At 41.7% G+C, this 23,165-nt stretch overlaps 1 protein-coding gene across 5 annotated transcripts in view; it reads right to left on the reverse strand.

Annotated features, from left to right (window-relative positions):
- The window catches only part of Nckap1 (NCK-associated protein 1), a 74,416-nt gene extending 63,546 nt beyond the window's left edge, over window positions 1-10,870 (reverse strand). The window contains exons 1-3 of one of the 5 annotated variants that reach the window (XM_039105741.2): window positions 10,493-10,870; window positions 1,154-1,171; window positions 61-171 (exon numbers count right to left, since the gene is read on the reverse strand). In XM_039105741.2, coding sequence (XP_038961669.1) covers window positions 61-171; window positions 1,154-1,171; window positions 10,493-10,600 — 237 coding nt within the window. In that variant the 5' untranslated portion in view covers window positions 10,601-10,870. Of the gene's footprint in view, window positions 1-60; window positions 172-1,153; window positions 1,172-10,492 lie in introns of those variants that run through there. The other 4 variants (XM_039105742.2, XM_039105743.2, NM_031618.1 and 1 more) reach the window with 4 other exon arrangements.
- Between the last annotated feature and the right edge of the window lie 12,295 nt (window positions 10,871-23,165).

Below are 23,165 nucleotides of genomic sequence, written 5' to 3' on the forward strand. Positions count from 1 at the left end.
CACTGAGCATTGCTGCTCTCATACATGAGAAATGTCAAGTAGAAAGTTGGGACAACTTACATTGTTGTTGCGTGTTTCTACAGCAGGAAATTTTCTGACTATGAATTTCACAGCAGATTCCAGGTTTTTGTCAATAAGGTAGGATGGTTTAGCCTTGGGATCTCCACATGCCTGAAAAACAACAGTAATGAAAAAAAGTAAAATGTATCTTCCTAAAATCAAGGAAGAAGAGCAAATCTGAAATCAGAAATTAGAAAGGTTTCTTGGTTTTGGTGAGCAGGTGATAAAATGAACAGGCAAAGTGCAGGGGTTGTCACAGCTGAGAGATGCGATGGGAGACAGTACAGAGATGCTCTTCTACTGAAAAAAACGCATGGAAAGTTTTAAAGCAGTTAGCGCAGAACAGCAGTGAAGGAAAAAGCTCAAACCTAAAAAAAGGAAAAGAAAATGAAAACCTTTTTGGTTTGAGGTAGGATTGTATTCATCTGAAGCTGATAAAGTATTACAAAATTAAATATTAAGTAGAGTCCTAAAATGTTTCTAAGTGTTATAAAATGAATATGTTTGAATGTCTTTTCCAAAATGTTTTCCTCATTCACTACCAACATTCAATTTTAATACAAGAGTCCTGGTTCAAAAGGAGTGGAAGCTGCTAAAACTGAATTGCTCTACCCTCCGGGTGCGCTGCCTGTCCTCTGAGCATGACTACACACTGTTCCCTCATACCAGCAGCACCTCAAGCAAGGCACCACATCTGTGCTCTAGCTCACGAGCACTGAAGAATGATGATGTCTGCACCTGACCGCATCAGCAGCCTCCTCTGAGGTGAACTAGAAAGCACTCTACAAGCGTTACTGGAAAGCTGAACGGGAGCTAGTAACAGCACAGTTACAGGACAACTGCTGGGGCAAGTGAGATGCTTTTTCTTAAGGAAATATTGAAAATCCTATCATTCCTATTTAAATTTTTATTCCACTTTTAAAGCCTATGCTTTTACAGTGATGTCTGCGGTGTGAGAGGCGATACAGTACTGTAAGCTGACCTTCTGGTTTACTATGGCTATGTTGTGGATTACAGAAAGAGGAATTATGAAACATGAGACTGATCTGAAAGCGGGCAAGCGGGCAGAGGGAAGGTGAAAAGCTTTGCAAACCTTCCAAACTTGTCCTTGCTGGGGAAGCATTGTAATAAAAAGAGAGAAGATTACGTGTAAACAATGATTGTCAAATTATGACACACTTTTTCAGTAGAAAACTTATGCACTGCAGACTATGAGTAACAATACAAGATGAAAACTGTATGGTGCTACAATTCATAAGGTACTTAAGTAGCGAGTTCTATTAGACAATAGTTATATAGTTTATACTATGCATAGAGATTTATATGCTACCGTGTAAGTGTTTAACCTTGTCAGTATCTTTGTGGTCCTCCTAAGCCAACTTAAAATAATACTAGAAAGAAGGAAAAATAAAGACTACATGCAGCTATAAAAATAGGTGCAAAACTATCAGTGAAATTTTACATACCTTAAAAAGAAACGGTAGCCAAGAATAAAAATAATTAATCATTACAGGATGAACTTTGTACTTTAGCTCAAATTGAAATTATTTTTCAAATATCACCAAGCTTCTAAGCCAATAAAAACATTCCCATTTTTATAAAGGGAAATAGGAACGCGATACCAATTCTCAGTATAATTAAATCAAACAATTTTTTAAGTTTAGAACTTAACCTTTAATGAGTCTGACAAAGCTACTACGCAAATCCACTTCTACATAATAGGATACTCTGGCCTTCCCTCAGACTATATTGACATAGTTTCTTATAGACTAGTTTTCTAAATTGTCTTCTTTTTTCAAGATATCAAGTATAACATAAACTAGTAACCAAGACTCACACAACTAAGATACTGCTCATAAAAAATAACTACAGATTAGCATGTCCTTATATAAACCAAGCCTAAGACAGTACAGAATCCTAAAGTGACTCAATACATTGTCTTTTCATGATATATATCTTTTATATTCTACTTATTTAAAAATCTGGGTATCCACTTAAACAGTATTATCAACAATATTATCAGTAACTTAACAGTTTTTATTCATCAATAAAAACAATACTCATTTTCCAAGATTTAAAAGAAATATGCCTTCTTATATGGACAACAAAATAAAAAGGAATTCTACTTCAATGGAGAAAATAAAATTATACATGACTTTGTTTAGAGTTGGGTCACCTCTGTGCATGCTGCTCAGTGGGCCGTATGTAAAGAGCATCCCTCAGTTGATGATAGATTCTGCTGAAATCTAATCTAATTCAGCTAGGCTTCTAACCTCTCACTTACTAGCTCTGGGGAATATATATCTTTCTCCCCCTAGTCTTTCTTTGGGAGAATACTTACCTCACCATGTCAGTATGAGGGTTTGAAGAACTTAGGTAATCCATGTAAAGTACTTAGCAAAGTGACTGAGACATAGTTGCTCAAAAAAATGCATGCTGTTGTTAGGAACGCTATAATAAACACTATGATGATTACCTAGAAGTCTACTGTGGAGACTATCATCAATAACCGTCTGTGTCAAGGTATTTAGAACCAACGCATTTAGTGTAACTTCCTTAACAACTGTGATTCCCCTTCTCAATCACTCACCCTACGTCTAACACACTACAATTGTTCTACTTACAAAAGATATAGCTTTATGTTTTACTTGGGGGTTTAGGTGCTGAGGATTGAACTCAGGAACTCAAGTATGTTAACAACAAATTCTCCCATGCCATCTGTGAAGCCCAAAGGAATGAGTTTTAGGGCAGGATTGTGCGGCAAAATAGCTGTATAACCACAGCAGCTAACTTAGCCCTCACAGCATGACTCTTCGCCTACTAAACCGGAGATAATAATTACAACCTGCACTAGAAACGTCTATATTCACTATAGGGGTGTGGTGTGTGGGGGGAACTTACAGGTGTGCTCTGAATACAATGAATGCTTTAAAAAATTAACAGATAGAAGGAATATACGGATGTTCCATTCCACTTTCTCTAAAATCAACTTACTTGACAAATTTGCTTAATAAAAAGAAAGATATTTATATGAGGAATTCTCAGGGGGAAAAAAAGTACGAGGAAAACTAAACTCTGATCTGATTAAGTTACCTGATGAGATACATGCTAGCAAGGAGCTGTGACTGTAACTCAGCTATGGTTTCACACAATACTACCACAGCAGGGAAATTCTAACTCACCAGAAATTCACCCATAAAGATTAATTCATAAAATAAACTCATTTATGGGACAGAAAACTTGAAAGAAAATGATTTATACTGTTTTAGAACAGAAAGTGTCAATATATTTAAAAGCATCTCGTGCTATCAAAATTATAGCTAATCCTTTACTTTTGAATAGTCATCCTGGAAGTACAGCTTTTTTAAAAACTAAAAATCATCCCTCTACTTGGCTAAGGCTGAATCCTGACATAATAACAAAAGGAGCTGAGAAATGGCTCAGCAGGTCAAGCGCAAGCATAGGGACCTGAGTTCAGATCCTAGCAACTGAATGAAAGCAGCAGCGTGCCTGTAACCCCAGCACTGGCGGGTGCGTGTGGAGTGGGGGGTAGAGACAGGCAGGTCCTAGAGGCTGGATGGCTAGCTAGATTAGCCTGAATGCCATCTTGGTAAACTGGCTCTGTAACTATTCCAGCAGACTAAGCATCGCACCTCACCGCCCCCAACCCTTCTCCAATTTAGAGGTACACTATAGAAAAGAAAGAAGAAAGGAAGGAGGGAGGGAAGGGAAGGAAGGGAGGAAGGAGGGAGGGAGGGGACCTAAGGGGTGGGAAAGCAAGAAGACCTGTCTTTTGGCCCAAGTGGCCCATAGTTCATCTGATTTAATTAAAGATATTATTAAATTATAGGTGAATATAAATCATAAATCTTGGGGAAATCATGATCTAAGAAGTTCAAACCATTACATCCTTCAAAATCCTTCACTAAAATTTTCCATGATTCTGGATTAGAGAGATGGCTCAGCAGTTAAGAACACTTGCTGCTCTTGCAGAGGACCTGGGTTCAATTCCCAGCACCCACACCTTGGTTCACAACCATTTGTGAACTCCAATTCCAGGGGATCCAAAGCCCTATTCTGACTTCCTCAGCACAAGGCATATACATTGTACACATACGTACTTACATGTAAAACATTCATACACATAAATAAAATTTGAAGTAAAAATTTTTAATAAAAAATTTGATGACTTAAATTAAAGTCTCCCAACAATTTTTCAGCTGACAATGTGAATGCTTCACTCCTTTAAAAGGGGAACAAGAATACCCTTGGCAGGGAATAGAGAGGCAAAGTACAGAACAGAGGCAGAAGGAACACCCATTCAGAGCCTGCCCCACATGTGGCCCATACATATACAGCCACCAAACTAGATAAGATGGATGAAGCAAAGAAGTGCAGCCTGACAGGAACCGGATGTAGATCTCTCCTAAGAGACACAGCCAGAATACAGCAAATACATAGGCAAATGCCAGCAGCAAACCACTGAACTGAGTACGGGACCCCCGTTGAAGGAATCAGAGAAAGGACTGGAAGAATTTGAAGGGGCTTGAGACCCCATATGAACAACAATGCCAAGCAACCAGAGCTTCCAGGGACTAAGCCACTACCCAAAGACTATACATGGACTGACCCTGGGCTCCAACCTCATAGGTAGCAATGAATAGACTAGTAAGAGCACCAGTGGAAGGGGAAGCCCTTGGTCCTGCCAAGGCTGGACCCCCAGTGAACGTGATTGTTGGGGGGAGGGCGGTAATGGGGGGAGGATGGGGAGGGGAAGCCCATATAGAAGGGGAAGGGGCGGGGTTAGGGGGATGTTGGCCCGGAAACCGGGAAGGGGAATAACAATCGAAATGTAAATAAGAAATACTCAAGTTAATAAAGATTAAAAAAAAGATTATATCACTGCATTCCTTATATTTCTGAGTTCTGAAAAATAGACTATCTCAGTTTATGAAACAGATTTTTTTAAGTTTTATACACTAACATAATAATGCTCAATATTAAACAGATTCTTTAAGTAACTACTACAGAACACACTGCTATGTGAACAATAAGTAGACGTCCAACTATAATGTCAAATAGTAAAAACGGTACTTAAGATATGTTTCCAAGCTAGATTTAATAGGTGGGAGTCTGAGCGTTTATGAAGTGTCTGCTCTGTTCCAAGACCCAGAACAGCAGCTGCATTTACTATGTTTATTCTTTATTCTTAAAGTTTACATGTGTATATGAGAGACAGTCAGACAGACCGACACGCACATGGGGGGGGGGGGAGAAACTACAGGTATCTGCAGAGGCCAGGAGACGATGCTGCCCTGATGAAGTTAGAACTACAGGTAGTTGTGAGCCAGATATGGGTGCTAGGAACCAATCTACATCCACTGGAAGAGTAGTAAGAGCCCTTACTCAGTGAGCTATCTCTCCAAGCCCATTTATCCTTTTACCAGGCACTGTACGAATACTTTACATAAATAACTGTTTTGCTTCTCAAAATATGAAGTTATTAACATATTGCACAATGTGGGAGAACTGGAAAATCTAAGATTCCAAAAATGAAAATCAGTAAACCAAAACAGGGGGTGTGAAACATGTAGGTTACCATCTAACAGTCACTGAGGCAAGTGCATGCCATGAAGACATCTCATGACTTCCAAAAACTCAGTTATAGCCGAGCTGACAAAAGTGAGCCCCGAAAATGAACAGCCGTCAAGGAAAACACCCACAGGTATCAACAGGTATGTATGGACATTATTTGCTTATATCAGTGGTTCTTAGCATCGGAACCACTTTTAACTCAGTAGAGTCAAAACAAGATCCAGACATCTTTAAGTTTCTCCAAGGCAATTCTAATGTGTACTGAAAAAAAGATAATTTAATTGTGGGTAAGAACTACTAATCTTTCTTTATAATTTGCAGCCTAAGAGGATAAATAAATTGTTCAAGGTTAAAACAAATTAATATTAAAACTTTGCCTAGAATGTCACTCTCATCCACAAAAATGTCATAAGACTTGGAAAAAGAAAATCTAAGTACAAGGAAGTATAATTTGTATGCACATAAAAAATTTATAAGGTTGGAGAGATGGCTCAGCTAGTAAAGACACTTGCCACCATGCATGATAACCAGAGGTCAATCCCTCGCACCCACATGATGGATGAAAGGAATAACCTTCCCCAAGACACCTCTCTCTCTCTCTCTCTCTCTCTCTCTGTCTCTCTCTAAAAAGAAGAAATAAAAAATATTAGCTAAGATCATGCCGAGTACCTCTAGAGGCCAGAAGGTGTCAGATCCTCTGGAACTGAAGTTAAGGACAGTTGGGAATCACCATGTGGGTGCGAGCCTCTGGAAGAGCAGCCAGTGCTGACAACTGCTGAGCCATCTCTCCACTTCTAAAACCTTTGAACTGATTGATCTTGCATGCAGAGGGGTGGGGGACGACATTTACATGAACCATGGAACGCATGTAGAGGTCGGAAGACAGCTTCCAGAGTCCTTCTGTCCTATCCTTCCACCATGTGCATTTCTTTTTCTTCTTGTTTGTTTGTTTGTTTGTTTGTTTTTTCAAGTCAGGGTTTTCTGTGTACTCCTGGCTGTCCTGGAACTTGTGTAGACCAAGCTGGCCTCAAACTCAGAGATCTGCCTGCTTCTGTCTCCCAAGGGTTCGCCACCACTCCCCAGCTATTATAGGGATCCTAAGGATCACTCTCAGGTCATCACACCTGGAGGTAGTCACGATACCTTTACTCACTGAGTCAACTAACTGCTTCTAAAATCTGCATAGTAGCTTCTTCAGAAAGCTGACTATGAATAGATCCAGTTCACTTTTTACATCTGAGAGGAATAGGTAACTTAAACTAATGTGTGATAATCTTACAGACATGTACAAGCACAGTAATAATTTCCCTTTTATCATGGACTACTTGTGAAATTCTATGGACCTGGATGAAAAGATTGTTTTCATCATGTTATCAGTGTATCAGTGATGATTAGTGGAGATCTGTTTGCCTTTGTAATGTATTAAAGGGTAAGAGAATTTAAAATTTTAACTCAAATTTCTTTGGTAAGATATATTTCTTTGATAATATATATTCTGTATTACCTTTGCAGGTCACATTTATTTTTCCTTTCTGATTTTAAGTGGGTTGAGTGTAGGTGTGTGCACATGCAGGTACATGTAGAAGCCAGAGGTCACTGTTGGTGTCATTCCTCAAGAGTTACTTTTTCTTTTGAGACATGGGGAGGCACAATCTGGCTGATTAGGTCAGGCTGGCTGGCTAGCTACCAAGCTCCAGGAGTACACCTGTCTCTATCTCCCTGGGGCTAGGATCACAAACCTGGGACTAAACTCAGGTTCTTAGGCTTGTGTAGCAGCCCTTTACCAGGAGAGCTGTCTCCTCAGCCCCCTCTGTGGTTACCGTTAAGATTTAGTCCCTGATGCATTTGGACAAGACAAAAGAACATAAGTAAAACTAACAGAAATAAATAGGGCATTTTGCTTAAAATGGGGCATATACTGTTATGAATACTGCATCTGTTAGTGAATATAGTAAGCTCTTAAGATTGTAAGAGTTGATACTGTTATTAGGAATTTAACAATACTATAGGCTTTGGTGTACTTATATACTTTTGTATACTTAGACAAATTCTTTGTTAAAGCATAATACTGTAGTATTTTAATATCAAACTTCATAAAATCTTAAATTGTTACTGAGTGAATAGATCTGTATATGTGATAATTTCAAATAATCTCTTTTTAAAATGGTTCCTTGTAAGTTACTCTGTTAGGAAGTCCCAGTGTTGACAGGGCTCCCTCCCTATTCATCCATCTACTGACTGTTTTCTCTAGCACTGAAGAAACAGGTATATTACCTCCAGGGTTGAGACATTCTTGTCTTCATGGGAGAGACATATAGCTAACCAAGTGCAAAGTGTAAGCTTGAGACTGTGGGAGATGTTGGACTGAGAAAGATGGGTAAGGCCACTGATGCCAGGTTTTGAATGGTGAATAGTAGTTCACAGTCGTTTTAATTCCATTCCAGGGGATCTAACACCTTCTCCTAGCCTCTGTGCACATCCGGCACACACATGCTGCAGAAATACATGCATTCAAAGCACTCACACATATAAAGCTAAAAGTCTAAAAGAAAAAAATAAAAGTAAATAGAAGAGTATGTGATTTATACTGTCATAATAATGCAGACAACGTGAACCTGAGAAGCACAAGGTGAACAGATCATGCTTCTTTGGCAAGATATCTGAACACATGTCTCACTCTGTAGCCAGCTGGGAAGATGTAGACAGGCAATTCCACAGGCTAAAGGATTCGAAGTCAACCCAAAAGGCCAGCAAAATGGCTCAGAGCAGAAAGGAACTTGCAACTAAGCCTGCTGACCTGATGTCCCAGGAACCCTCAAGGTGGAATAAGAACATTCTCACAAGTTTTCCTCTAACCTACGCACACACCTGCTCTTTCTTCCTCTCACAAAATAAATATCAGATGCATTTAACTTAAACACAGAGTGAATTTCAGCAAGCTCTGATCAAAGCCTTGTGTGCTAGATAATGCCCCAAGTATCACTCTTCCCAAAAGGAACTCATAAGCCAAGCAGGCAAAAATATTTCAAAAAGCCATAAAAATATGTTCAGTGCTGAAATATACAGCATTTCTAAAACTCAAATGCTTGATAATTAGATCAAGTATTTTCCATTCTAGTCAACACAAGGGCCCGAAGTTTCTCAAAACAGGAAGTGAAAAACACTTTGAAAAAAAGGCAGTGAACTGGAATTATGAGTTTAAATGCTTAGAATTCCATTTACTGCCACCCATGGAAATAAAGTATTAAAGTCTGTTTATACTTATACTATAAAAATGTCTAGTGACTCGGCCAAATGAAAGGAAGTATTTTTACTCAAATACTCAAGTCACTTTTAATGTTACTCTCACTTCCTCTTCTAGAAACCATCATAACCATTTCCTTTAACCACAAAACCACAGGTCTGGTAACTTTTAGTAACATTTGACTTGCTGGGGTTTCTCTTTAAAAAAAAAAAAAAAAAAAAAAAGTCCCTGTAGAACTTGATTTCCAAATTTCTTAAGCAGTGAAATCCAAAGTGTCTCACCAATGCAACTTATACTAGTTTAAATTCTTCCTAACCCTACGAAGGTACAAGCAAGGGGTGGATGTCATGGTCATGGCGCAAACTCACTGGGTTCATCCTAGCTCCAAATTGTACTGGGTTTAGAGACGATCATTAAAAAGGCCAAGTGAGTAACCAGAACAACACAGCTATCCACTCCCAACGTTTAGTATCACTAACTTAAAGCAGTGTGCTTCAGAATTGCGGTGTCTAAAGCAAACTGTACAAACTGAATAAACAAGTTTCTACTGGAATGCTTGGTTCTAAACTTTAAAAAGCATCTTCAGTATACTCACAAACGACCTATATTCTATTGCTATGGCCAAGAGGATATTTCATGTTTTATATATATATATATATATATATATATATATATATATATATATATATATATATTATAAACGAGAGTATGAGAGATATGACAGAGATACACACAGAACCGCACAAGGATCTACTGGTATAAACTATACCAAAAGGAAACTTTTTCTCTTTATCAAAATCAGTGAGGCTTATCAAAGTGGTCTTAAAATAAATGGATTTGGGGTTGTTTTCCTCTAAGGTAAATTAATGGCAATTCTTCTTTTCCACCTTTAGACCTACTTTTCTTTACTTCGATACTGCCTTCCACTCCCTATTCTGAAGACGCTCAGATTTTCAATGGGTCCACTGTCTAGTTGCTCAAATCACCGTACTATGTTGTGAAGGAGATGGCAACGGGGGCACACTTGGTCTTTATTTTACACAGCCATTGTACTTTAGGGAATGGTGCTTCGCTGCTAATCAGATAGGGTTGGGAGAACTAAAATGAGGAGGAGTAGAGAGGAAAGGTGGTTATTCCTGTTCTAGTGACTCACAGCCTACAAGTATTTCAGACGAAAACCGGTTCCACCCTCACTTCCCCCTCCAGTCCATCTTCAAAATGAAATTATCCCAAACGTCAACATGCTGTCGGGGGTTGGGGGATTTATTCCTGGAACGAAAAATCAAGTGGCCAAGTGGGGACCGGAGAGTCGATCGCCGCATTCCCACACTCGCACGCCAAGAACCCCGGGCCCGTTCACCGCAGCCCGGGAAGGCCGCGCGCCCTCCCTCCCCGCACACCAGCTCGCGGCGGCGGCCATGCGCGGCCCGGCCGGTTCTGGCCGCCGGGAGCCGGGAAATAGCTCCCGACTGCGCGCCCAGCGGCTCACTCTAGGCCGCGGCGCATCCCGGAGGCCCCGCGCGAGCAGGCCGAGCTCGCGCCCGCGGCCTTTTCCCCGCCGCACCCCGCCCGGTCTCGCCGGCCCGTGCGCACCTTCTTGATGTTGTAGAGGCGCGTGAGCATGCCGACGCCCCGGTCGTTGAGGATGGTGAGCTTCTCCGCCAGCTTCTGCTGACTGGGCTGCAGCACGGAGCGCGACATGGTGCGGCCACCGCCGCCGCCGCCGGGCGCGCTACTCCCCGGCTCGCCGCTTCCCTCAGGCCCGCCCGCCCGCCCGCCCGCGACCTCCGCCTCAGCGCGGCGCGCCCATGCCGTGCGCCCACCCGCGCCGTGACACAGCAGCCGCGGCGCTCGCTTCCGCCCGCCGCCCTTCCGCCTCCACCCGCCGCGCTCTCCGCCCCAGTACACCCCCAACTCCCGGGCCGCCTTTCCCGGCTCCTCCGCTAGGTGTGGCGGCGGCGGCGGCGGCGGCGGCTGAGAAGGAGGCGGCTTCCCGCAGCCGGGACCGGCGCTCGGTCACCTGATCGGCCGCGCCGGCGCCCCCGCGAGGCCGCCGGGAGAACTGCGGCCCGAGTCCTGTGCGCCCCGCCCGGCCTCCTCCGCTCAGGGACCCCCAGGCGGCGATCCTCGACTTCCCCCGAAGTTGTCCCCGCTCCCCACGCCCCAGGGCCCGCACCGCCGTTGGGGCGGGGAGGGTGTGTTTCGGGAGACTTTCGCCCCGAGAGGGGCCGGGCGGCTCGGAGTGTGTCCCCCCGCCCCCAACACGCCTAGACAGACGCTCCAGGGAGAACACGGCAGACGTGTGCTCTGCGCGACCGGCAGCGCCTCGCCATCTCCCCGCGCTCACTCCCGCCTCCAACCGGCTTCAGAGGAAGAAGGTCGGAAGTAAGAGCAGCTCGAGTTCCTTAGATTATCATGAAGGGACTTATCATGGACCAGCACCCATCCGGAAGAGAAACGAATAGGCTCTGGCCATGTGGTAGGAAAACAAAAAACTGAAAACAAAACAAAAAACCAAATTTTGTTCCCCGTAAGAGGGTTCGCTCCCAGCCTCTACCATAAATCCCAGTCCTTTCTGGAAACAATTCTACTTTTCCATCCCACTATCTACCAAAGATTGTCATCGTCTCACTCCATGCCCACTCCTGATCACAGGGTTTCAAACTGGAACGAATTGTGTCTCCATGTGAATGACTACAGTGAAAACTACACCTCAGGGGACTCGGATATTTGGGGCTTTACCTAATTAACATAAGGTAATTGTATATCGTGTTCATGAATTTAAATCAATCACAAAATGTCACCACCTTCAATAATAAGGCATTGTAAAGTTAGTAAGAAACCAGTTTCATCAAAGCAACTTTGTAGTGAAATGTAACAAATTGCTTTTAAGACATCTTGAAAAGCTACTGTAGCGACTAGTCTTCCAGAACTCCTAAGAGAGAGTATACAGATTAGATTTTTTTCCTTAAGGGCTGTTAAAGATTCCTGATGACCCACACTTAAAATTTCAGCACTCAGGAGGCAGAGGTGGGCAGATCTCTGAGAGGCCTGTTCTACAGAGTGAGTTCCTGGTAAGCCAGAAGTACACTGAGAAACCTTGTCTCGAAAACAAAAAAAGTCCTAGTCCCACCAAAAAAACGTCAAAAGTTTATCTGTCAGTGTGCCATATACATAGAGCTGCACACCTTGAATGCATATATGTTATATTCTCCCTCTTCCTCTTCCTCCTCCCCCTTCCCCTCTCCCTTCCTCTCCCCCTCTCCTGATCATCTCTTTATCATCTCAGAGACCATCTATTGGGCTATTTGCTCTGTTATTAGTTGGGGAATTTGATTTACTTGTTTACTTGCCAAACTGGTAGCTAACATTTAAATTTACCAGAGACTAGGGGCTGAGGTCTGAGACAATTAAATGGAGACTGTGAGGATTTGGGAACAGATAAGAAAATGTAAATATGCTGAATGTAGAGAGCAGTATATGTAGGGACCAGGGATCACTCTATCAAGATGGACACCAGTATTTTTCTAATGCATTTATTTTTATTTTATGCGTATGAGTGTTTTAGCCTGCATGTATAAATGCACTGTGTGTAAGTCTGGTGCACCCAGAGGCCAGAATAGGCTGTGAAATGTAACACAGCTGTTACAGACCTTTTGTTTCTTTGTTGTTTGCGGTAGAAGAGGTTGGTATTTTGTTGTGGTTTACAATACCTTCTCACTCCTTAACTCAGGCTGGCCTTGAACCGCTTAGTGGTTGTCCAAGTTACCTTTCTAATGCTGTGATAAAACACTATAACCAAGGCAACTTATAAAATAACTTGTGTAACTGAGAGCTCACACTCATGGATTCCATGACCATTGGGGAGGACATGGCAGCAGGCAGGCAGGCCTGGTGCTGGAGCAATAACTGAGAGCTTCCGACTTGATCTCCAAATAGGATGCAGAAAGATATAACTAGGAACGCCATATACTTTGAAACCTCAAAGCCCATCCATTCCCAGTGACACCTCTTCCAACAAGGCCACACATCCTAATCCTTCCCAAATAGTTCCACCAACTGGAGACCAAGTATTCAGACAGGAGCCTATGGAGATCATTCTTATTCAAACAAACAGTTTCCCTCTCATGCTGAGATTATAGACATGTGTAACATGCCTGGTTTCCATACGAACTTGAATAGTTGAACTGCTTATACCTTAGCGTAGCCAATAGAAGAAATCTGTAGATATTAACTGTGCTTGTCAGTGTTACTGTCATAGTCACTGTCCTAGTGCTGTGAAGAGACACGTGACTAAAGCAGCTCATAAAAAAGAAAACATTTAGTTGGGGCCTTGCTTACAGTGTTAGAGAAGTAATACATTATCACCGTGGAAGGAAGCACGGCGGCAGGAAGCATGGTACAGCATGACGTGCTGGTGCTAGAGGAGTAGTTCAGAGCTACATCCTGATTCAGAGAGAGAGAGAGAGAGAGAGAGAGAGAGAGAGAGAGAGAGAGAGAGAAAGAGATTGATTCCAGGTTTGGTATGGGCTTTTAAAACCTCAAAGCCCACCCACTGTGACACACTTCTTCCAACAAGGTCACATCTCTTGATCCTTCTAATTCTTTCAAACAGTGCTACTCCTGGTGACTAAACATTCAAACATATGAACCTGTAGGGGCCATTCTTATTCATACCACCACAGTTACTATTGCTATGATAAAACACCATGACCAAAGCAACTTGGGAAGGAAAGGGTTTATTGGATTTACACCTCCACATCACAGTTCATCATCAAAGTCAGGACAAGAACTCAAGCAGGGCAGGAACCTGGAGGCAGGAGCTGATACGGAGGCCATGGAGGAGTGCTGCTTTCTTGCTTGCTCCTCATGGCTTGTTCAACCTGTTTCCTTCCCCCCATTCCCTCAAAACAGGGTTTCTTTATGTAGTCCTGGCTGTCCTGGAATTCACTCTGTAGGCTAGGCTGGATCTACCTATCTCTGCTTCGTGAGTGCTGGAATTAAAAGCATACTCCATTATTTCCTGGCTTCAACCTATTTTCTTATATAACCCAGAACCACTACTCAGAGGTAGCACTGCCCACAATGGGCTGGGCCATCCCACATCAATCGATAATTAAGAAAATGCCCTACAGGCTTACAGACAGCCTGATCTTATGGAAGTATTTTCTCAACTGAGGCTCCCTCCTCTCCAATGACCCTAGCTTGTGTCAAGTTGACATAAAACTAACCAGCACACTACTCTTACCTACTCTTACTTGATTTCTAGGCAACTAATTTTTAGACAAACTAATCTGAAACTGTAATAGGCCAAATCCATTTTTCGAAAAAAAAAAAAAAAACAAATGAAAAGAAGAATTTACAGGGCTTCTGAGATGGTTCAGTGGATAAAGACGCTCACTACCAAGTCTGATGATCTCTAGGACCTTCATGATAGGAAGAGCCATTTCCACACGTTGTCCTACGTACACGTGCATGCATGCGTCAAAGTATGGGCTTTTCTATGCCCTCCTGTAGAGAGCGGCGCGGCAAAACAAAGATGGCGCCGACATCCAGCCTTGTCTGGATATAAACGACTTACTGCGCATGTGCAGGCTTGTCCCCTTGCTAGGGCTCCCTCTAGTGGTGAACAGCGGTACTGCACATGTGCGGTTTATGCACCAGGTGTTAGTTGACCGTTAATATGCTAATGAGGTGATTCATTCTCCGCCAATCCCTGGAGGACAAGTAGTGGGGTGATCCAAGCCCCACCAATCCCTGAGAGATAATTAGCATACTGTTGTCTATATAAGCCGAGCGATTTTGCTGCTCGGAGTCCCTGTTCAAGAGCGCTGTAACACTAAGAGAGCTGTAACACTAAGAAGAGTTGTAACACAGTAAAGGCTTGCTCGCAGAAGAATCCTGTTGCCGCGCGTCGTTCTTGCTGGCGGGACTTTGGGCGCGCGACACCCTCCCTTATTCTGAAAAATGCTGTAGAGACCTTTATATTAATAAGCTTGAAGCACTGTAGTTGGGCAGATATTCAGCTATTCTATGTGCTAACCCTACTTCCAGCTAGGTAGCCCATCTCCTGCCTTCTTGGTTTCACCCTGGCCTTCATATGTGTCCCAATGACAACTTCTCAGGTCCCACCTGAGACGTTCTCTCTGGCTCTGGGCTCAGAAGTTCCTCCTTTTCCTCTTCTACCCAGCTATAGATTGATCAGCTCTTTATTAATGAATCAGAAGTTGATGGAGAGCAATGTTTTGCAAAATAGAGAGCCAGGAAACGCTTCATAAAAATGACAATCTCGGAAGGTGGGAGGGACCCTCATAGAAGCAGGGGGAGGGGAAATGGGATAGCAGGATTTCTGGAGGAAAAACCAGGAAAGAGGATAACATTTAAAATGTAAATTTTAAAAATCCAATAAAAGAAAAGAATAAAAAAATAAAAAATAAAAATAAATGACAGTTCAGAAGTCCGGACTGGTACCAAATCTTCAGGTACAGAAGTCAGCATATGAATACACAGTGCATAAAACATTCCCAATACACACACACACACACACACACACACACACACACACACACAATTTTAAAACACTTGCTTTTCGGGCTGGAGAGATGGCTCAGAGGTTAAGAGCACCCGACTACTCTTCCAGAGGTCCTGAGTTCAATTCCCAGCAACCACATGGTGGCTCACAACTATCTGTAAAGAGATCCAATGCCCTCTTCTGGTGTATCTGAAGACAGCTACAGTGTACTTATATATAATAAATGAATAAATCTTAAAAAAAAAAAACTTGCTTTTCATTTAGTCAAGAGAATTAGCTATCCCAAATGATATAGACGATAGCCATGGCCCTTGGTTGCCTCTAAACAGAGCAAAACTAAAAGACAAGACTTTATAGCTGAGACATCACACACCTCAGACATAGGATTTGGAAGAATTGAGCTGGAACTGATCTGAAAGTCTCCTACCTGAGGAAGGTGTTGTACAAGCTGCTAAGAGAGAAAAGAATCAATTGTCCTATCCAGATGTAAGCCTACCTACCACAACAATGACCACTCTGACAAGATATCCACAAGGGTGCAATGGTGGCCCTCATGTATTGAGAGTAACAATTCTCTAACTGGACTTAAGGTTCACTCAATGGTACTGGAAACATAGCTAACTGTGGTTGGAGAGGTCATAGACCCGAGAGATCCTAGTACTGCAGTTTTTCCAAACCAAAATAATTTCTAACTGCATTCTAAATGCTTGCCATAGATAACTAACTCCCACTTCTCATCAAAGAAGCTTCTTTTTACAGCAGATGAAAATTACTACAGGGATTCACCAACTTGTCAAAATGCAGAAAATCAGTAGCTGTGGGGTGCCCAACCCAACTGACATATCTGCAACACAATCTTTACAACTAAAACTCATGAAACATTGTGAAAAAAAGGGGTAGAAAGATTGTAAGAACCAGAGGACTAGAACATCTGCTTCCAATAGTATCTTCTATATATGACTGGCAAGTTGCACCCATGAAATCTCAATAATATGATCCCTAAACAAAATCCACACAATGACAACACCAATTGACATGCCACTGTGGGTCAGAGAAATCTAACAAGGCTCTATCCCTAAATGAAGAGCTATAGTCAATTAATTAATGGTTCCTGGGAGAGGAAGAATCATTCTACTCCAAGGATGAGATCCCTAGTGGGGTATCCAATTCCAAGTGTTCAGCCCTAAATAAATATACATACAGGCAACAGCCCAATAGACTATTTATATATGCAAGTGTGTGTGTAATAATAATTAAAAGTGTCATGAATTTGAGGTCTCTTTTAGGAGATGGGTTTATTGCAGCAAAACTTAATTTTAAAAATAATAGTTTCTTTGACTAACATTAACATTTTTATTAAGAAAGAATAAATAAGGACTAGAAATTAAATTGGTGTTTATTAGTTACTCTTACACTATGTGTCAGGTTTTAATAAGCATACTCTGTAGCACAAGAGGAAGCATTTGGGATGTTATGGAATGACGTTGTCACTCTCTCACCTCCCTTCTCATTCCATCCCTTCTGTTTGCCTTTCTTTCCTTCACAATGCTGGAGGTCCTAATGAGTGCTGAGCAAGCTCTGTACCGTAACTTCTGAAGGGCCAACCCAATGACAGTAGCAGATCTGGTATTGGATCCCTTATTCCTCTGACCCCGAAAGTCATGCATGCTGTTTACTGTACTGATACTGAAGATCAGTTGGGTAAGATTCTACCTTTTGTTCCGTCTGGTCAACAAGATTTCACATGTTCCTCTGTAGCCTTTTCATCCTACCCACTGTCCACGATCATTGCTTTCAGTTGCTCTTCTTCAGATCACGGCTAAGGGCTGGCTTAGTTTCCCCGACAGATGTGATAGATACATAATCAAGTCCCTTAGCTTGGCTTTCTCCAAAAACTACAGAGAATTGCTTTTGTAATGTTCTTCGCTAATTGTAAAGGTTGTTGTTGCCATTGTTATTGTTGTTGTTGTTACTATTATATATTCTATTTTTTCATGTGGAAATTGCATCCTGCAGCCCCACAGGCTGTGGAGCTTTTTGACGTGGGAGATTTGGGGTTTCGTTTTTCTCATACGATATATTTTGATCCTGTTTTCCCAGCTGCCAACTCTTCCTATGTCCTTCCCACCTCCTTACACCACAAGTTCATGTGACATTCACATGGTATTTCTCTCTCCCTCTCTCCCTCCCTTCCTCCTATACTTTTTCCTTTCCTCACTCAAAACAAAAATCAGTTTTTTTCCAGTGGAGTGTTACTGAATACATCAACCACACTCTAGGACAAGACCCCATACCTAGGACTGGTTGACCAACACAGAAGTACTCCTGTGTTTGGTTTTGGAATTTTTTTTTTTTTTGGTCTTATTCGGGTTTTTTGTTTGTTTGACTCAATTTTCATTTTTTGTGAAGGCTCTTTAATTTCGTGTTTTGAAATCAGTTATCTGACCCAACCCTCTGTTGTTTTTCTATATAATGTTAGAACACAGAAACATTGCTGTCATTTCTGTGAGTGTGTAGGTTAAAAACCCTTTGATCAGGATGTCTTCAGTTAAAGGTGATAATCCCTGTTTTTAAGAACAAATACAATAGTTCCCTTCTGTCTTGGTTAGGGTTTTACTGCTGTGAACAGCACCATGACCAAGGCAAGTCTTATAAAGGACAACATTTAATTGGGGCTGGCTTATAAGTTCAGAGGTTTGGTCCATTATCATCAAGGCAGGAACATAGCAGCATCCAGGCAGGCATGGTGCAGGAGCTGCTGAGAGTTCTAGATCTTCATCTGAAGGCTGCTAGCAGAAGACTGACTTCCAGGCAGCTAGGATGAGGGTCTTATAGCCCACGCCCACAGTGACACACCTACTCCAACAGAGCCACACCTTCTAATCGTGCCACTCCCTGGGCCGAGCATATGCAAACCACGACACCTTCTATCAGATCTCAAGCCAGATAATGCTGGCTCAAAATAGATGGACAAATTTCTCTTTAAAGGCACCTAAGATACAAATGTTAATTACATATTTCCATCTCCTCCTTTGGGTAACATCGACATTCTGCCAAAATCGAATTGAGAGAAAAACAGTGGTGCTAATGGTGAGAGCAGTCAAGCAGAAGTGCACAGCAAACTAATGAAGATTTCAGTGAATTATCATTTGAAAACCTGTGTTAAAGACGACATATAGCAAGAGGGTAAGGCAAACAGAGGAGTTAACTCTAGGCAAAGAGCTATGGGGAACGAACAGGAGATCTTATTATAGTTTTAACACTCGTCATAGAATAGATAGTAAGATGCATACTAAAGCATTACTGCAGTTCCTCTTTTCCAGCAAGGCGAAGACTATAAGGCATGCACTTTGTTCCACTAAGAAAAGATGGTGCAATGGAGCTCTAATATCTGTAGAAAGTGGAGTAAGGAGTTAACACTTAGCCAGAGAGTGCAACGCGGTATGACAGAAGAGGCATGAAGAAAAGCCTCAGGAAACCTAAGCCATCTGCAGTAGTCAGCAGAGGAATGCCAGAAATAGAACCAATACAAAAAGATAAAAAGAAAGCAATGAAAAATTTATTACAGCCCCAAGCTTAATCATCCACATCCAGACAGAGTCAGTTTACGGCTTCCCGGGCCTTCAGTGATACACTTCATGCATGCTTACACTTCTGTACTGCACACACGGACCCAGTTTAGATTCCTTTTCAAAATTATCCAGAGAACTCCAGCTTTGTTCTGTGGCAATAAGTCTGGTCTAATGAGCACTTTATCGTGTGATTTTTAAAAATTTTTCCTTGTTATTTTAATAATGCAAAGTTCTTGTGAGTTTTTATTTTGTATACATGAATAGCATATAATGGAATCCATATCGGTATATAAAAATATTGACCTCTTGCTTAGATTTATTTGAAGTCTTAGACTATATATCTGGCAATGAAATTCACAGGAATGTGCTCCCTTAACCTATTCAAAGACCTGGTCTCAATCCTCAGCTCCTTATACACAAGTATGTATTAGAGTGTGACATACAATTTTGACAAGATTAGTGATAAAACAAAACTTTAGCTCCAGGAAAAGGAAATGCAAGTAGTGAATGGCCTGTAAGGTACCAGCAAACCATAAGCGAACAGAGTTTGGGAACCAGGAGGAGAACGTGTTTCAGCAAGTTGTAGTCAACTAAAATAATGGATGTTCGAGACTACCTGGCTTTGCTTTTGCTGTAGTGATGGGAACTGAACTCAGGTTGATCCACACATGCTAGGTGTGTCCTCTACCACAGAGCTATATCCCTGCCCTATTGAGTAGTCGAATTATGAGAGAACTAGGTAGAGATGCGGTAGTGAACGTAGCAGTCTGTAAGTTCCCGGCACATTAAAGAAAGCAGGAAGAACACAAGGGAAAGAGGTAAGGAGGAAGCAGATGACACAGGGCCAAACTAAATTTTTGTTTTGGTGAGGATGGGGGTGAAAGAAACCCAAATAATGATGGTAATTCATCAGTTCTGAGCACTTGGAATGTGCATGCCATTACAGCCCTCTGACATAGGTTAATGAATTCCGTCTTCATAACAGACTCATGTAAGGAGCTAAATTTATTGCTCCTGTTAATCAGATAAGGAAATCCTGCCTAAACTCATACTGAGAAAGAGACAGAGCTACTCTTAGCCCTCGGTGTGTACACTGACACAGAGCGGTAGAATCTGCTTGTCAGGGGCTGGTGGCATGACTCCTTGGACGAAGTGCGTGCTGTGCTGTTGAGAGGCTTTAGTGCCGCTCCTTCTGGGAGTTTGGCTTTTGTCACTGGGCTCAGACAAGGAAGTAGGCTCAGGTAAGAATATCAGAAACAGTGACCATGGGCTTTGTTTACTGCCGTGCCTGATCATTTGTTGTCTTATGTGATCCTTTGCTTATCCCCTTGCCTGATTACTATCCTGAGTGATCTCCTTGTTTACTACTTCCCTTGATTACTTTGTCTTTGATCTGAGAATGGACCATGCTTTTTGGATGTACCTAAAATGATATAAAAGCAGACTGGGGAAAAAAATCAAGCTGCTTCAGCCGCAGCACGGGCTGGAGTCATGTTATACTTTTGTCTAATTGTTTTGTTTTGTTTTTTTCAACCCCCACTCCCTCCCTTGAAACCCCGTTGGCTGACTTGAGCTGGCTTGGTCACTGTGCAAGCCCAACAGATTGAGTCCCATCTTCAACCATCCATGTAAAAGCAAAAAATTATCCTTTGACCTGCATGCATCACACACACACACACACACACACACACACACACACACACACACACACACACCTTCATTATCACCATAAGAAATTCTGTGGGTGGAGAAATGACTCTAGTTTAGAACGCATTCGACTCTTGGAGAGTTTTGCTCCTAGCAATCGCATCACAGCCTCCTGTAACTCCAACTTCAGGGGACCTGACACCTTCTTTTGGACTCTGTGGGCATTTGTACCCACACATGCACATACCCCATCACCACCGCACACACAAGTATATTTATAATTTTTAAAAAATAACTTGCTTGGGAGAATTAGAAAAGTTTTCTTCTATCTTCCAGTTCTTCAATAAACCAAAAATAATTTCTCCAAACACTAGGCATATGTGAGAAAATGTTAACTATCTAGGGTAAGTGGTGACCACAGGCCCAGGATGTAAGTGTTCCTAAGTTCCACCTTTGTGTAACGTCTTTAAACGGTTAGAAGGAGAAGCCTAACGCTGAAGATCAGATGCACGAGGGTGGAATCCTGGCTCTGGCTCTCTCTGCAGTGTGGCTCTGCGCATGTGGCTGAGGTCAGGAAATGACGATTTTTTTCACTTTAGCAGAGGTGAGGACCTCCCTCACTACATTGTTGTCTGCGACCATTTCAGCAGATGTAGATTCACAGTCAGACAGGCTGTAAATATCGCTGCTGTCACCGCCATCACCATTCTTACGATTATCCATCATTACTGCCCCTCTCTGTACATTATACACTGTACATCGGTACATGCATTTGCATGCAGAAAAAAATAGAAGCTTGTGGGTTTTTCTTTTTTTAGTTGAGTACAGTGAAGGCAGGGAGCAGGAAAGGAGTGGGGTGACGGTTATGGCGTACACAATAGTCTTCTTTAAATAGCTAACACATTGTGTTTTAGCATTCAAGCAAAAAAATTAAAAACCTACCTAATTACGTTAAATTGCTTTGCTTGAAAAACTCCTATTTCAAAGTAATAATTTCTGAAAATGATATTTTCACTGTTTCCTGTGAAGCACACACCATAATCACTGTAATTCTGAGGTGATTATATGCAAATGTTAAGGGCACTAACTTTTTCTTCATTATAAAATATATATTATGTTAAAGTACATAAACTCATCATAAGATCATTTTTCCTCATTAAGACATCATTGCAATCTAAATGTTTACAGTAATTCATTGTTGGGCAGGAGAGATGGCTCAGCCTTTGCTACGTAAGCCTGATGACCCAAGTTTAGACCCAGGAACCCATCCATGTAAAGGTGGGAAGGGACAAATGACCCCACAAAAGGTTTTCTCTGACCTCCACAACTGCACCATAGTGCACATGTGCGCGCGCACACACACACACACACACACACACACACACACACACACACTGCCACACCATATATACATATATACACAAAAATTAATACAATTTTAAAATTAAATAAATTCAACTTTGTATTCCACTTAAATGAAAACCCAATAGTCATTGTGTATCAGTCATACACAATAAGTTGCATCTAAACAGGGGAAATGCAGGAGGGTAGTACAAAGAGAGAGGGAAGAAGGGGAGATATACAATACTAAGGATGTTTGAAAAAGCCATAGGGAAACATTATTTTATAAGCTTACTTAAAAACACATGTGCAATATATATTATACTAATATGTTTAAGTGTATAATATTACACATTATATATTATGTACTATAAGTGTATATTTTATGTTATAATATATGATTAATATATTTTATGTTATATGTAATATATTAAAACACATTTTATATTTAAAATATATTACATGGAGTTATATGACATAGGCTGATAAAAATCATAGACTAACAAAAACACCAGTGCGGATATGGGAAACCTCTCTTAAAATAGATGGTCAGGGTTCCAAGAAACTCTCAAAACAATGTAGGCTATTGACATTGTCTTTGGTTGCCTCACAGAACCTGAAGGTAAGACTTTATAGCTAAAGACACCACACACTTTGGATACAAGACTTGGAGTAATTAAGCTGGAACTGACCTGCAATCTCTCTCCCTGAGGATTGGTTCACATAATATGGGAAGGTGCTGTGCAAAAGAAAAACAATCAAAAGTCCCACCCACATGAAAAGGCTGCGAACCATGCCAAGGACTTGTATGGCAAGATATCCCCATGGCTGCTATGGTGGCACTTGTATCCTCAGGGTAACTAACAACTCTCTAAGTGGACTTACAGTTCACTCAACAGAATGGACGTCATGCCTGGTACCAGAAACCTAGCTTACTAACCATGACTGGAGATGTCATAGACCCTGGAGAAGAACCTACTGCTGCAGTTTTCTTAAACCAATATGATTCTAAATGCATTCTGAAAATTACTACTTATACCAAAGATAAATGTAGCCCTTGCTACTCATCAAGGAAGCTTCCTTTTTTGCAGCAGATGGAGACTATTACAGAGAATCACATCTGGTCAAAATTTAGAAAGTAGGTGGCTCTGTAGTGCCCAACCCCAACTGATAC

The sequence above is a fragment of the Rattus norvegicus genome, chromosome 3 (assembly GCF_036323735.1).
Source record: "Rattus norvegicus strain BN/NHsdMcwi chromosome 3, GRCr8, whole genome shotgun sequence".
NCBI lineage: Eukaryota > Metazoa > Chordata > Mammalia > Rodentia > Muridae > Rattus > Rattus norvegicus.